Raw genomic sequence first — 14,915 nt, 5'->3', positions numbered from 1 at the left:
TTATGTAAATGTGAGTTGTATGTCAATTTTAAGTGGACAGGTGCAGCCTGCCGGGTCGTGACCTGTGACCTGTAGCGGTGTCACTGGGTCGACACACGACTCCAGAAGCTAAGTGACAACGCACTATTACTCAGTAGTACTAATTTATACCCAGTTTAATCACCTGTACATTGTGTATTGCTGTAGCACTTTACTGTTACATTTGCACTCTGGTTGGATGCCAAACATCTTTCCGTTGTACTGTACTTGTGCTGTGTGATGACAATACATTTTAATCTAACCAAATTTGAATCTAAACAAATCAAAGGAAAAATTCACAGTAGGAGTGACGCACACGGACGAGGAACGCAACAGCCGGATCTGGGAACAGACACGAGTCACAGACATAGTCTGGCTGTCATAAAGAGCAGAGCAACCACTGGGCAGTGTTGCCCCAAACAATGGCTGCAGAGTGGAGGGACTGAGAGACCCATGTGACACTCTGTATCAGTGATGGCTGTCATAATCTAGAGCTATTTAACACTTATTTTAACAAAGAAATACCACTTTAAATGTGGACCAGATGTTCACATGAAACAAAACAACGCTGGTGGACAAGGTCTATACATTATTAATATGTTTCTCTCTCTCTCTGTATGGTACACCTAATCTACTGATCCATCATTACCATCAATCAAAGTCAATTTTTTGATTAAATTCTCATTGCTCTGAGGAATTGTTGTATGTGCCACAGAGATCCACGTGTCAAAAAGCGGATGAAAACCTCTTTAGATGAAACCGCTGAGCTCAGTGAAGCTCACGTCAAGCGGAAAAATATGTTCACAAACACAACGCATATGGAAAACACACATTAATTCACTGAATCTGGTATAACATCAATTCCTGTCAACGAACGCTCTCGTACACCATCTGTCTCTCCATAGGTATGTAGGGGGGGAGAAATTAATTGGAAATTAAATCAAAATATTTCCCGCCGAATCTCCTCTCCTGACATTTGCGCCGATACCGTGCAAGGATTATTTTGTCGATGTACATATCCTTTTTTTTTTTTTTTTTTATCGCAGTGATACAAAGGGGCTATGTTGACTTTGACAGCATTATGACAACATAAAACACCTTAAAAAAAAGAAAAAACTACAAGAATGATTTTTGGTGCGATCTTTTAGGCTACCACTGTCGATACAAAAAGAAAACATCTTCTCGCAGCTACATGTACCACTCAACCTACACTCGACACTAAGTTTTGACATACAATGGTATATTACACGTCTATACAGATTTCTACAGCTTCTCTAAAGAGTTAAAGAGTCCAGTTTTGGGGGGAGGGGGGGGGGCGTCTAAGTGCTTGTCATTGGAGGGGTCCCCGGCTGCAACTGGATGCATGGTCACTAGAGGGGGCTAGCGATTCTCCCTGGTGCTGCGACACGTCCTCCTCCTCGCTCTGCTCGTCAGACAGGAAGCTGGGGAACGTCTGTGCCCGTGGGATGAGGGTCATCGTCAAGCTGCTTCCTGGAGGGAGGGAGAGAGAGAGAGATAGAGGGAACCGGATCAATGGGTTTATTCTGTTCTCTAATCGACAGAGCGCCACCATGTCCTCCATGGGTTCACTGTGAAGCCTTGGGAAAGTGTTAGTGTGTGTGTATGTGTGTGTGTATATATATATATATATGTGTGTGTGTATTAGTGTTGTCAAAAATATCGAAGTATCGATACATATTGATACTGAATATTTAAAACGGTTTCGATACTCATTTCCCGAAATACCGATACTTTTTGCAGTATCGGTACCAGCTGGCGAGTGTTCTACCGCAAGTTGTTGACACGCTGTTCAGAGCACGCTTCCCCCTCCACCTCCTCCAGCCCTCCCCCTCACAGAGCCGTCTTCAGTTTGTAAACAAACATTTTAGCTGAAGATGGCAAATGCAGAGCCTTCGCAACTTGTGCTTGTGGATAAAGAAAACGGCAGAAGTGCTGTTTGGAGGTACTTCGGGTTTGAAGTAAACAACGAAGGACAAGCTAAAGATGCCACGATGCCCATTTGCAAGCAGTGTTACAGAGCAGTGCCAACGCGGATCTCCATAAAGAAATGAAAGAGGTTCGTGACAGCTGCTCTTTCAACGTCACTGTGACTGAAGCATTAAACCATTAACTCTAGTTTAATACATGATACGTTGTCTACTGATGGCGCATAATATCAACAGCTGATTCGTTGTTAGTAACGTTACAGCTATTAGCTAACGTTAGCTACTGCTAGTCGTTCCTCCGTTAGCTCCGTTAGCTTAGCTGGCCACCTTTATAATTACTGCATGGAAACGGAGTAACGTTAACGTTTAAGCGTTATGTCGAGGTCATACAATACTACAGTCGACATAAGGTTAACGTTACCCCGTTTCCATGAAGTGTTTAAATAGCAGCAATCTTGTTGAAAATGTAACGTTACTAAATGCTCCGAGCATAGCCTCTCTCTCTCTCTCTCTCTCTCTCTCTCTCTCTCTCTCTCTCTCTCTCTCTCTCTCTCTCTCTCTCTCTCTCTCTCTCTCTCTCTCTCTCTCTCTCTCTCTCTCTCTCTCTCTCTCTCTCGTTATCTTTAAATAAAAATCGAAACTGTTACTAACTGTAATACAAACAGTTTAGTTTGTCAGGTACATGCAACACAGATTACAGTGTTTACATCCGTCTGCTTGAGAAAATACCATGTTCTGCATCTGCAATAAAAATGATTGAAGTGAGATGAACAGTTATTTTTAAATGTGTGATCTAAAGATAAACAAAGGGTTTTAAAAGTGTTATATTTATCTTCTCTTATAGTACCAGAGAGAAGCTGAGGAGAATCAACCAGCAACAAAAGCTAAATTTGTTTAAAAAAATATATATATATATATATATTATTATTATTATTTTTTTGGGTATCGAAGTATCGATACTTTTCAAGGTATCGTATCGAAGTCGAAATTCCAGTATCGTGACTACGACGGTCATTTCATGTATGGACGAGGAGACATAATAGTGATAATCTAGCATTGATTTCAGGATGATTAGATAATCAGCCGAAAAAGTACAACATGGGATGGGAATCGAGAATCGGAATCGATTGGGAACCGGTTCCTAATTGTCCGATTCCTGGAATCGCATGCCTCCATGACTATCGATTCCTCTTATCGATGCCATGTTTTTCCGACAGTTGCGCATTTAAAAACAATAACGTTAGCGCCACGCATGCAGCCATAGCAGACTATTTGACTATTTGAATAGCAGACTATTTTGACTAGGAAAACCTAAAGGGCTCGATATTGCGACCGTTTTGTGTGTGCAGTGAAAACTTTAAGTGCTTTGTATCCTAGTCATTAACACATTGGTTGCCAAAAACGACTTATGCCATTTTTGCCCGCCATGCGTTGAACGGCAACAACGGCGTACGCCGTTTTTGGGATCAATATTACATCGGCGTCAAATAATTGGGATCTTTCTCCTCCAGTCTCATCGGCGCACGGTAAGAGGACACTAACGACCCCCCCCCCTTTCCTTCACGCATGATGAAGCATAATGTATACCGATCATATATATTTGAATTTTTTTATATAGCATGTATAGGAAAGAAACGCCAATCGATAATCTATATATGCTTCAGGGCCTATAACTACTGTTTTTGGAATTACAGCAGAAAAGATTAAAAACATACTTATATTCTCGACGCTAGTAACACAACAATGTATGAATGAAAAAATATAACGTTCCCACATCCTGGACATATATAGAATGCCGTGTGTCTGGAGAAAAGTGAAAGGGAAAAAAGCCACACAATTTGCGTTGTTCCTAAATATGTCCAAGGACACCTCCGAGTTGAGGCTAATAACTCATTTACACATTCCTGTGTCGCCGATAGATAATCGATGTTGAATGGGCCATAGTAATGTCAATATAGCTATAATATTTTAAAAGTTATAGCCATGCAAAGAAGGTAAACATCTCCATAGGCTTTCAACGGTGGCAGACTGGCTATATTGATGGATATAAAGGTTTTCTGACATGGGGGCTCAACAATAAATGATAAATGACAATCAGAAATGTCAAGTTGCATGTTGTTATTCTAACCAGCTTAATTCTGTTGCATTTCCAATTGATTTATTTAAATTATAAATGTATCAGGAATCGATAATGGAATCGATAAACAGAATCGATAATGGAATCGTATCGATAAAATCTGATCAATTCCCATCCCTATGACTGGATTACAGTCAAATGCATTTTTCTCGCCTTTTCCTGGAATTACTGAAAAACACCCAAACCATACTCTATTCAAAACGGTATAAAACGGAAATGTACGAATGAAAAAACAATCTGTCTCGGCAATGTTGACTAGAAGCAGCTCACTGAGACCCGATGGCGTTATTAGACCCATAGATATAATATAAGATATATTTTAAGCACTCGCAAATGCCACAGTCTAAAACTATATCCATTGAATAAAGACCTGGCAATGAATGGGGTATTAGCACCCCCTGCTGTGGCAGTCAATGTGTTAAAGCATAGGTGTCAAACTCATGGCCCGCGGGCCAAATGTGGCCCGCCACGTCATTTGATGTGGCCCCCAAGAGCCCTGGTAAATTTTTTATTTTTATTTTTTTTAACATTAATCTTGGGTTAAAAAATAGCGGCGTTAAAATAATTGTGGGTTAATGCGTTAATAAAGCTTTAACTTTGAGAGCCTTAGTTATTACACATTCTTACACATACATGTATGTTGAACATCTGAGGTATTGATGAAGTAACAAAGGAAAAAAGCCAAAAGCACTTACTCCTCAGACATTATTTGACAATTTTACAGCCCAAAATACAAAAAAGATCCAGGCGGAATAGGTAACAAAGGGTTGAAGAAATATTGTCTGAACTGTCAGATGCAAACTGGCTGTGTGACATAACCGAGCATCCCGCTCAATTGAATAAGAAGCTGTAGGGACGCAAACAAGTCCCACCTAAAACTTGACCAATATAGTTGTGAACTGAGACAACCCTTATTTTGTTATTTTTGAGTACAGTTACAGTTGTGTGTTCATGCAGACACATAATAGCAATTTCATTACGAATTGAAAATGGTGGACCCTGATGTAAACAAGTCGAAAGTCTTTCTCTGGTCTGCATCCCCTTAACAATTGTGTGTATTGAGCTGTACTGTACTGTACCCATTCTGCAATCTGTTAATTAAAGTTAATTAAACTATCTTCCATTAGTTGGATGTATGGCCTCTGCAAGGTTGTGTGCAGCCATTTGTTTTTGTAACATCTGCTACATCTGTCCCACGTGTTCTTTGCAGCTCAGTTGTTAGTTCTGCCCCTATTGACTGTGACAAAAAGGTTTTGAACAAACTTAATGTCATAGCTTGTATTTGATGATCTTCTTCTTTGTTATTTACTTTAATGGTTTGATCATTGATTAATGGAGTAATATGGGGTTTTGATAAACTAAAATTATTTGTTAAAATAACATAAGCTAACATATATTTTTACATCTATGCAAATGCATATGCAATATGTATAACTTGAATAAGTAATAAATACAGAAACAACATGTTTAACAATATGTAAATGAGTAGCTACATTTATTTTACATACATTAACATTTATACGGTCTTTGGCCCTTTGAGGGCAACCATAATGCTGATGTGGCCCTCTGTGAAAATGAGTTTGACACCCCTGTGTTAAAGGGTATTAAAACATCTTAAATTTCATTTGCACAGGTATTATATTTTTTGGGGGGGCAGCCCAGCTGTCGGGAGATGAAATAATATTAAACATCTGAAATGTTTCTGTATTCAAGTCGTTTTTTCGCGGGGCTACTGGGAGCTCGGTCCGTCTGACGAGAGCTTGTATGGAACACAATCATTTAAATTGGTGCACAGTCAAGAGCAGCAGCCAGTTCAGTGTCGCTATGTGCTTTTTAATAAATATTTTTTGCTAGTATGGTCGTGAAATTGGTATTAAAAAGGTCTTAAAAAGTCTTAAATTTAACTTTATGAAACCTGCAGATACCCTGACGCATCATTGACGCATCACAGGTAACGCATCATTATAAACCAGTCCAATAAAGATTAAGCCGTATGGATATAAATATAAACACTACAGGTAACGTGTCATTATAAACCAGTCCAATAGAGACATGGCTGTGTGGATATTAACACTACAGGTAACGCGTCATTATAAACCAGTCCAATAGGGAAGAAGCCATATGGATATAAACACTACAGGTAAGTTAACGCGTCATTATAAACCAGTCCAATAAAGAAGAAGCTGTATAGATATAAACACTACAGGTAACGCGTCATTATAAACCTATCCAATAAGGAAGAAGCCTTATGGATATTAACATGCCATTATAAACCAGTCCAATAGAGTGTATGGATATAAACACTAGGGGTAACGTGTCATTATAAACCAGTCCAATAGAGAGGAAACCAAGCAGTTCCACACGATGAACCTCCTGATGTCTCAGCAGTGTCTCTGCACCTCTCATTTCCTCTGTGCAGCTCATCCATCTGGCAGCTTATAGCACAACCTCCAGAGGAACTGTCCGTCTCTTAATCTCAAATTAATCGTACAATCTGTTCGGTGGCTCGTGACAGATATCCGCCTGTGTGAGGAGGTAATGGATACTCCGTGGTGGTGGTGTGTGAAAGAGTGGCCCCCATTAATAATATATTAGTGGGGACATGGGGGACGCGCGGGCGGAGATCAGGCGAGGACATGGGGGACGCACGGGTGGAGGCTGATTCTGCCGTCGGCCAGCAGGAAGTGGCCTGCCGCCTGACGATCGATATTTCAAGAGGTGCAAAACACCACACAACACGGTAATCAACTCTAACCCCCCCCCCCCGCACACCATTAAAGCCTCATCCCGTAGTTATTTCGGTCAGTGTGGGGGGCGCGTTCACACACATCCTTAAGAGTTTGATTCTGTAGATGGAAAACGAAGACGTATTTTTCTTCTCAATCCACTGTGAACCAGATTGTAGATTAGATTCAAGACTCTAGTCACCCAAATAACTGCCTCTTTGCACTGCTGCGGTCAGGCAAGCGCTACCGGAGTCTCATGGCCGGTACAGAGAGACTCAGAAGGAGATTCTATCCCCAGGCCATCAGGATGCTCAATGACTCTATGCAACACTAACCCAACCATCTACACTCATTGCACACACATCCACATGCACACACTCACTTTAAACAAACACGCACCTTAACACTCACTTTAAACACTTTTAACACTACACCATATTTTTTCTTTTTATTACAAAAATATTTGCACTACATCCATACCTCATACCCCATACCATACCTTTGCAGTTTGCATTTTGTACCTCATTGACTGCATTTTTACGTCATTGTAGGCCTACTTTAGGTTGTACTTTAGTTTGTATTATTTGTATAGTGTTTGGACTTTATTCTTCATTTAACTTTTTTACTTCACATTCTCAGGAAGCTCATACAGAACCAAGCATTTCACTGTAATGTACATGTACTTTATATGTGACAAATAAAACAAAACTTGAAATGTATTGTCATCATGGATTCTTTCATTCATTCTTGTGATACATTTTTTTCTTGTGCTGTTGTCTTTAATTTTCTGTTTATACTATGTTTTTAACTGTTCTATTTATTTTTTATTTGTATTCTGTATTTTATTTTATTATTATTAATAATTATACATTTCTTAGGCGGCTACGTGGCGTAGTGGGCAAGGCGCTCGCCACGAATGCAGAGGCGCTGGGCTCGAGCGCTCCACATTGCTTTCAGTTTAGCTGGTCGTCCGTACTAATACACATTGGCCGTATTAGGGGGTGGGAAACTGATGGGTGGGGATCGGGCGTTGTGGACAGCGACTCCTACAGGTCGGTTGGTGCGCCTGCGCAGTAGAATCAGGAAGTGTCGGGGGCAGCGTGAGCCTCCCACGCGTTACTCCTCGCCACTGAGAGATCGAGCTGCGCAGGTGAAAAGATGCGACTGCTGTTACCTCAAGTACCGGAGGGGACTTGTGCTATGTATGACTTAGTCCACATTGCAGCCGGCTTGTGGGAGGCAAGAAACAGCGTTCGTGACAGGGGAGGGTTGAATTGGATGATACGAAATTGGGATGGGAGAAAATATAGAAAAAATGGGAGAAAAAGTGGATAAAAAAAAAAAATTATACATTTCTTTTTAACTGTTTTAACCCTGTAGCACGTTAGGATCCTAGTGAACGAAAAGTGCAATACAAATACAAATTATTATTATTATTATTATTATTATTATTATTATTATTATTATTATTATTATTATTATTATTATTATTATTATTATTATTATTATTATTATCAAACAGCACAAGTACAGTACAACGGAAATACGTTTGGCATCCAACCAGAGTGCAAATGTAACAGTAAAGTGCAACAGTAATATACAATGTACAGGTGATTAAACTGGGTATATAAATGAGTACTACTGAGTAATAGAGCTAATCAGATGTATGTACTAAGTTGTAGTATTAATATGTACAGTGATACAGGTATAAAGACACTGGTAGTAAGTCATACTGGCCAGCAGCGTAACTAGTAAGAGTAGGTAAGGGATATGTACAGATATAAATATAGTATACTATCTACAGATATGTAAAAAGGATTATATGCAGGTATATTCAGACAGATATGGATATATATACACCGTAAGAATACATATATATACTGTATATACAGCATTATTGTACATGCTATTATATAATGGGTTATGCAGGTGTTTAAGTAGGTATATTCAGACAGATAGGGATATATGTGGTAAATATAAATATATAAATGTACATTACCAACGTAAACAAATATTTTAGAGTTGCAAAATGCAGCAAATGCACTTGAAAAATGATTTTAAAAGATATAAATAAAACATTTACCAGTCGTGTATCAGTCACTCAACTAGAGAATAAAAACATTTATATTTTTCTAACGGAGCTTGAATTGTACGCTGGGTTCACTGATCGGGTCTTTAGCGGCTGAACGGGACTCTGGGATAATCATCTGCACATCAATACCTCAAGGTTTCCAGATCCATTCAACTCTGGAGCTTAATTAAAATTTGATTAACAAATTAAAAGGGGATCCTTGTTTTCTAGCAGGCGTTTTATTTAATGGATTCACAGACTTGACAGAATGATCATCTCCTCCTCGGTGCCAAAGGTGCTGATCAGCAATCCTGCTTTTCACACATAATAATAATCTGAACAGGCCTAACGCGTGCATGGATACACGTAGGCTCAGGTTGCAACAGAAAGTAGCACCAGGTCTTCTTCATTCTTTATGGCTGAGAGCAGTGATGTAGAGCTGGACCTCTGCTGTTAGTGTCACACACACACACACACACACACACACACACACACACACACACACACACACACACACTGTCACATATACAGACCCCCCCCACACACACACACACACACACACAGAGACACCCCCCCCCCCCACACACACACACACACTCACAGTCTCCGGGCCAGTGAAGGCCCGGGGGAGGCTGCAGCGTGTCACACTGCCAGCCCACTGTTGCACGAAACACAACCCAGTCATCTTGACGTGCGAGTGAGTGAGTGAGAGTAGTGAGAGACAGGGGAGTCTAGTCTATGTTTGAAACTACAGTAGAGATAAATGATGCACAGAAAGAGACTGGGATACAAAGAGAGAATGTGAGGTGTGACAGTGTGGGGGGGGGGTCTATATGTGTGACAGTGCATGTGTGTGGGGGGGGGGGGGGGGGGTCTGTATATCTGCATGTGTGTGTTTTCCGAGACACACACAGCTGGTAGGAGATGAGGGAGGGGGGGGGGTAGTGTGTGTAGATGGATGAGTAGCAACCAGACACACCAGGGAGTAACACACACACACAGGTGTGGCACAAACACAAGCACACATACGCACGCACACACACCAGGTGAGGAACAAACACACACACACCAGGTGAGGAACAAACACACACACACACCAGGTGAGGAGCAAACACACACACACACCAGGGCCCTGTTTCTTGTACCTGGATAACTGGGTTAGCCTGACTTTCCGATTTCATGTACGTGGATTTTCCAAATCACCATGACAACATATCCAAAAGTTTGAGCCTGGTCGAAAGCAGAGTTCAAGTTCAAGTTAGCCTGAACTATCGCCACGCCCCCGCAAAGAAGTGACAGCCCGTTTCCTGAAACTATTCCCACAGTCTACGATCTGCATTATACCATTCTGAATTACGTTTTTGTGCTCCATTCTTCCAGAGGGGGCTTTTGAAATGTAAAATAGACCCAAAATGCTGATATTAAATTCACTTTGTCCTAAATAATGCACGTTATATATACCGTGGCGACGGTGGCGCTCGCTCGTGCGATGTACACATGATGTGGTTATTCTAATTGTAACTGGGATTAAGATGTCTGATGAGATGCGCTGTTTGACGGATTTGAGAAATTGAATGAGCCGTTGACGTCACATTAATGAATGAGGATAAAGAGATAAACTTCATTCAAAACAAAGGATATTCTAAACACGGGTCTCTCGTTCATTAATGTATAAACAATGAATTTATCCCATCTGGCCCAGTGGCCCAGCGGTAGTGCTCATGCCTTCCAATCCAGCGACCGGGGTTCAAATCCCCGTGTTTCCAATATGATTTTTTTGAATATAATATGAATGATTATACGCCAAAGTAGCCTGGTTTTAAGTTAAAATATTATAAATCTACATGCATTGGGGATGTCATTCTTTATATAGCTCTCAACGTGCACCAAATTGAATTATTCCTATATTGCAAAAAGAAGGACCCCGGTCTTGAACCCGGGTCGTCCGTGTGGAAGTCAAAAGAACAACCCGTTGGACCACATTGGAGATAAGTTAAACATTGACTATACATCAATCAATGGGCAAGAAAGCCGTCTCGTAATTCTGTATAACAGTTAACTAGTTATTTTCGCTAGCAAGATCTCATTTGATTATTCAATCCAGCAGGCAAGTTTAAAGAAATATAATCTGATTGATTGAGGTAATGAGGGACTTAGAATTAGCCTATAGATAACGCATTTAACTTGTCGGCGAGGCGATTGAGCCTATTGCAATCTGTCAATAAAGTCTTAAATCAATTAATCAATCAATGCCGTTGAGAATCAGGGTCTCTGCCATCGATACGTGCTGGCTTTCCACCTAAAACGGGAGCGCGCATCTAGCCTGACTTGAGCCTGACTCTCAAGTCTGGCTTGAGTTAACGAGACTGAATCCTCCTTTGTGAAACAGGAAAATCCCGGCTTTGAACATCGGGTTAACTGAAGCTGGATAATGGACATGTTGATCGACTTAGTTGAACCACGTACATGAAACGGGGCCCAGGTGAGGAACAAACACACACACCACAGGCGCTGGAATTGTTCCAGGGGTGCAGGGGCTGAAATAGACCAGAAACTCTCTCACTCCATAATATGACGATACATCAGGAAAGAAAACGTGACTTTCCTGCTGACAGACAGCCCTTGATGGTGTGTACGCAGCTTATAATATAACCACTAGAGAGACCTGCAGGTTTACATACAGACGTACACATTGTCTGTTGTTCGCTTGTTAAATATAGCAAGAGCCTCCACGACTGAACAAGAAAACAATAGGACTCCTGTTACAGCAGTTTGGACATGCTTCATGTTAGAGGTTAATGCACGAGGAAAGACAAAGGATACATTACCAACAAGCCTGTATACAACAAGCCTGTATACAACAAGCCTGTATACAACAAGCCTGTATACATACAACAAGCCTGTATACAACAAGCCTGTATGCAACAGGCCTGTATGCAACAAGCCCGTATACAACAAGCCTGTATGCAACACGCCTGTATACAACAAGCCTGTATACAACAAGCCTGTATACAACAAGCCTGTATACAACACGCACTGTATACAACAAGCCTGTATACAACAAGCCTGTATGCAACAAGCCTGTATGCAACAAGCCTGTATACAAGAAGCCTGTATACAACAAGCCTGTATACAACAAGCCTGTAATACAACACGCCTGTATACAACAAGCCTGTATGCAACAAGCCTGTATACAAGAAGCCTGTATACAACAATCCTGTATACAACAAGCCTGTAATACAACAAGCCTGTATACAACACGCCTCTATACAACACGCCTGTTTACAACAAGCCTGTATACAAGAAGCCTGTATACAACAAGCCTGTATACAACAAGCCTGTAATACAACAAGCCTGTAATACAACAAGCCTGTATACAACAAGCCGGTATACAACAAGCCTGTATACAACACGCCTGTATACAACACACCTGTATACAACAAGCCTGTATACAACAAGCCTGTATGCAACAAGCCTGTATGCAACAAGCCTGTATGCAACAAGCCTGTATGCAACAAGCCCGTATGCAACAAGCCCGTATGCAAGAAGTATACAAGCAGCCTGTATACAAGAAGCCTGTATACAAGCTCATATATAAGAAGCCTGTGTACAAGCGATGCTACAGATCGGTGCAGGGTGCTAACACAACCCAAACAGAACCGACACGCTGAACTGTAGTCTATAAAGAATTTCAAGAGGTTGGTCACAGCTCTTGTTTCGACATCACTGAAACATTAAACAACATGTCCCAGACAGCAAGTCCCAGACAGCATGTCCCAGAAAGCTAAGCTACCTCCCCTCAGAGCCATCAGGTCTGCTGCTGGTTCGCAGCTGATTTGACTTCAGCCCCTTTCACACTAACCCGCTGAAGCCGGGAATCGTACCCTGTCACGCTGGCATGCCGTTCTGTGTGAAAGGAACCAACTCGGAATGGGGGGGGGGGGGGGGTCAAAGGCGGTCTTCAGGTATAGAGAAATTGCCGGGGTGGTTTCGTCCCCAGTGTGAAATCATTTATTATGTCTTTTTTTATTATAATTTATTCATCCACCTTTTGTCTCTCACCTGATACCATCCCCCACTTCTAAGGCCCTGTCCACACGATCACGGGTATTAATGACACAGAAGTTTTGAAAAAAATAAACCTCTGTCCACTAGGGCTGACCCCTATTAATCGATTAGTCGACTAATCGGTCGAAAGGAGCCGTAGTCGACTGGCCAACCTCTTAGTCGAATATAATATTTTTATTTTTATTTTTTATCATTCTTTCCAAAAGAAAAGAGGCCTAGAAGCGTGGCTAACGCTAATGGCACGCATACCAGAGGCTAACTGCCTACGAAAACAGGCACAGAGGCACTGAAAGAGGATTTCACCCATCTAATGAACACACTAGACTAGACAAATATCAAGATGTATCCATCAGTGGACCAATTGCATGCATTTGCAGAGCACAAGAAGCCTTCAGTCGACTCCTTCAGACATTAAGCACCCCCACAACCCAAATGGAATGATAAAAAAGTTAAAAAAAAAAAAGTAAAAAAGATTTTTTTTTAAGTCGACCAATAGTCGACTAACGGCAAATTTTGGCCAATCCTAGTCGACCATCCAAATCCTTAGTCGGGGACAGCCCTACTGTCCACACAGGTGAATAACCGCGTATAACCGCGTACTCACGGCGGCTGGAAAACCAGCAACCGATACATGTAGTACAATGCCAAAGCAGTAGGCGGCGATGTTGTTCAGACATGAAGGCCATTTCAACCAATCAGAAAAAGTTGAACGCTCACTACACTTCCTGCTTAAAAACAAAACAAAGCCGCCATCTTTAAATACCTTGCGTTAGCCATTTAGCCAACGGAGCATATATTTTTCAGCAAAGAAAGAAAGTGCAATAAACAAACGGATACATTCACTGTGTGTTCTGCCTATCACCCTTCCCCCCTCCTGGCTCCCCTTCCAACCCAATACCTGGCCCAACCTACCCATAATCCCTCTCTCTCACTATAAAGGCCTAGGTTTTACTGGATTCTGGGAGCTCTATGGAGGATACGTAGGCCTATAACTCCTGAACTCCCCTCTCGGATTTAAATCCGCCCTAAAAACATGGCTCAGCAGCAACTCAAATTGGTCTTAAAATGTTTTTTTTATCTCTTTTATCATAACTTGGCTTTTATTTCTTTTATCATGAGTTGCTTTTAAGGGTTTGCGGATTTTCTTTTAACATTAGTTAACTGTATGAGTTGTCAGGTTAGATGTTTTTATATATTTTTTTTTTAGAATGCGTCCTGTCAGTGTACATGTCCATTTGTGTTTCTGTGCCTTTTTATGTTCCATGTATGGACCACAATGGAAACAAGCCTTGGCTTTATTGTGTTTTATCCATTTTTGACCTGCGTTATTGACACTGTTATTGTCTTGTCTTTTAAAATGTTTTTTTTTGTCATACGATTTGTGTCAAAATAAAGTATTCAAATTCAAATTCAAATATAAACTCCTGGAGTCATCCGCCATAACTCTTGACCTATTTGTACTGTGATAATCTGTTTGAGCTAAATAAACCTGTGTTAATAACTAAGTCTACATCTGACTGAGTACATCCTTACTCATGGTAAATTCCTCCACACCAGCTTCTGTGTATAAGGGACATCCTGGCATAGCAGGACAGGGCGTGACGTTGTGATGGAGTGTTAACGTGTGCGACCCACCAGCGGCAGATAAAAGAGTGAGGATGCAGTTAGCAGCTTGTAGTTAGCAGCTAGCAGTTAGCAGCTAGCAGTTAGCAGCTAGCAGTTAGGAGCTAGCAGCTAGCAGTTAGCAATTAGCAACAACAACCTTTTTTCACTACTGTTATTTAAGCTGAAATGTGGCCTACCCTACCAGCTGTATTTAAACAACACACTCACAGCCTACGTATGAGGAAAACTCATAAGAAGCTAAGAAACTGAACAGGGCCCCTGTGGTACCGAAAATGATATTGAATATCGATAATTCTCAAGGTGAATGAATGAAAACGTTATTT

General features: G+C 41.1%; 1 protein-coding gene across 1 annotated transcript in view; it reads right to left on the bottom strand.

Moving 5' to 3' along the window:
- Window positions 1–14,915, bottom strand: part of dok6 (docking protein 6) — a gene marked incomplete at both ends in the record, with an annotated part of 666,878 nt that overhangs the window by 429,142 nt on the left and 222,821 nt on the right. The window contains one exon of the mRNA XM_084325795.1: window positions 1,427–1,509. Within this exon, the coding sequence (XP_084181921.1) occupies window positions 1,427–1,509 (83 nt within the window). The remainder of the gene's footprint in view (window positions 1–1,426; window positions 1,510–14,915) is intronic.

This window comes from Notolepis coatsorum (assembly GCF_963971535.1).
Source record: "Notolepis coatsorum genome assembly, chromosome: 12".
NCBI lineage: Eukaryota > Metazoa > Chordata > Actinopteri > Aulopiformes > Paralepididae > Notolepis > Notolepis coatsorum.
This window is presented reverse-complemented; position numbering and strand designations above follow the sequence as displayed.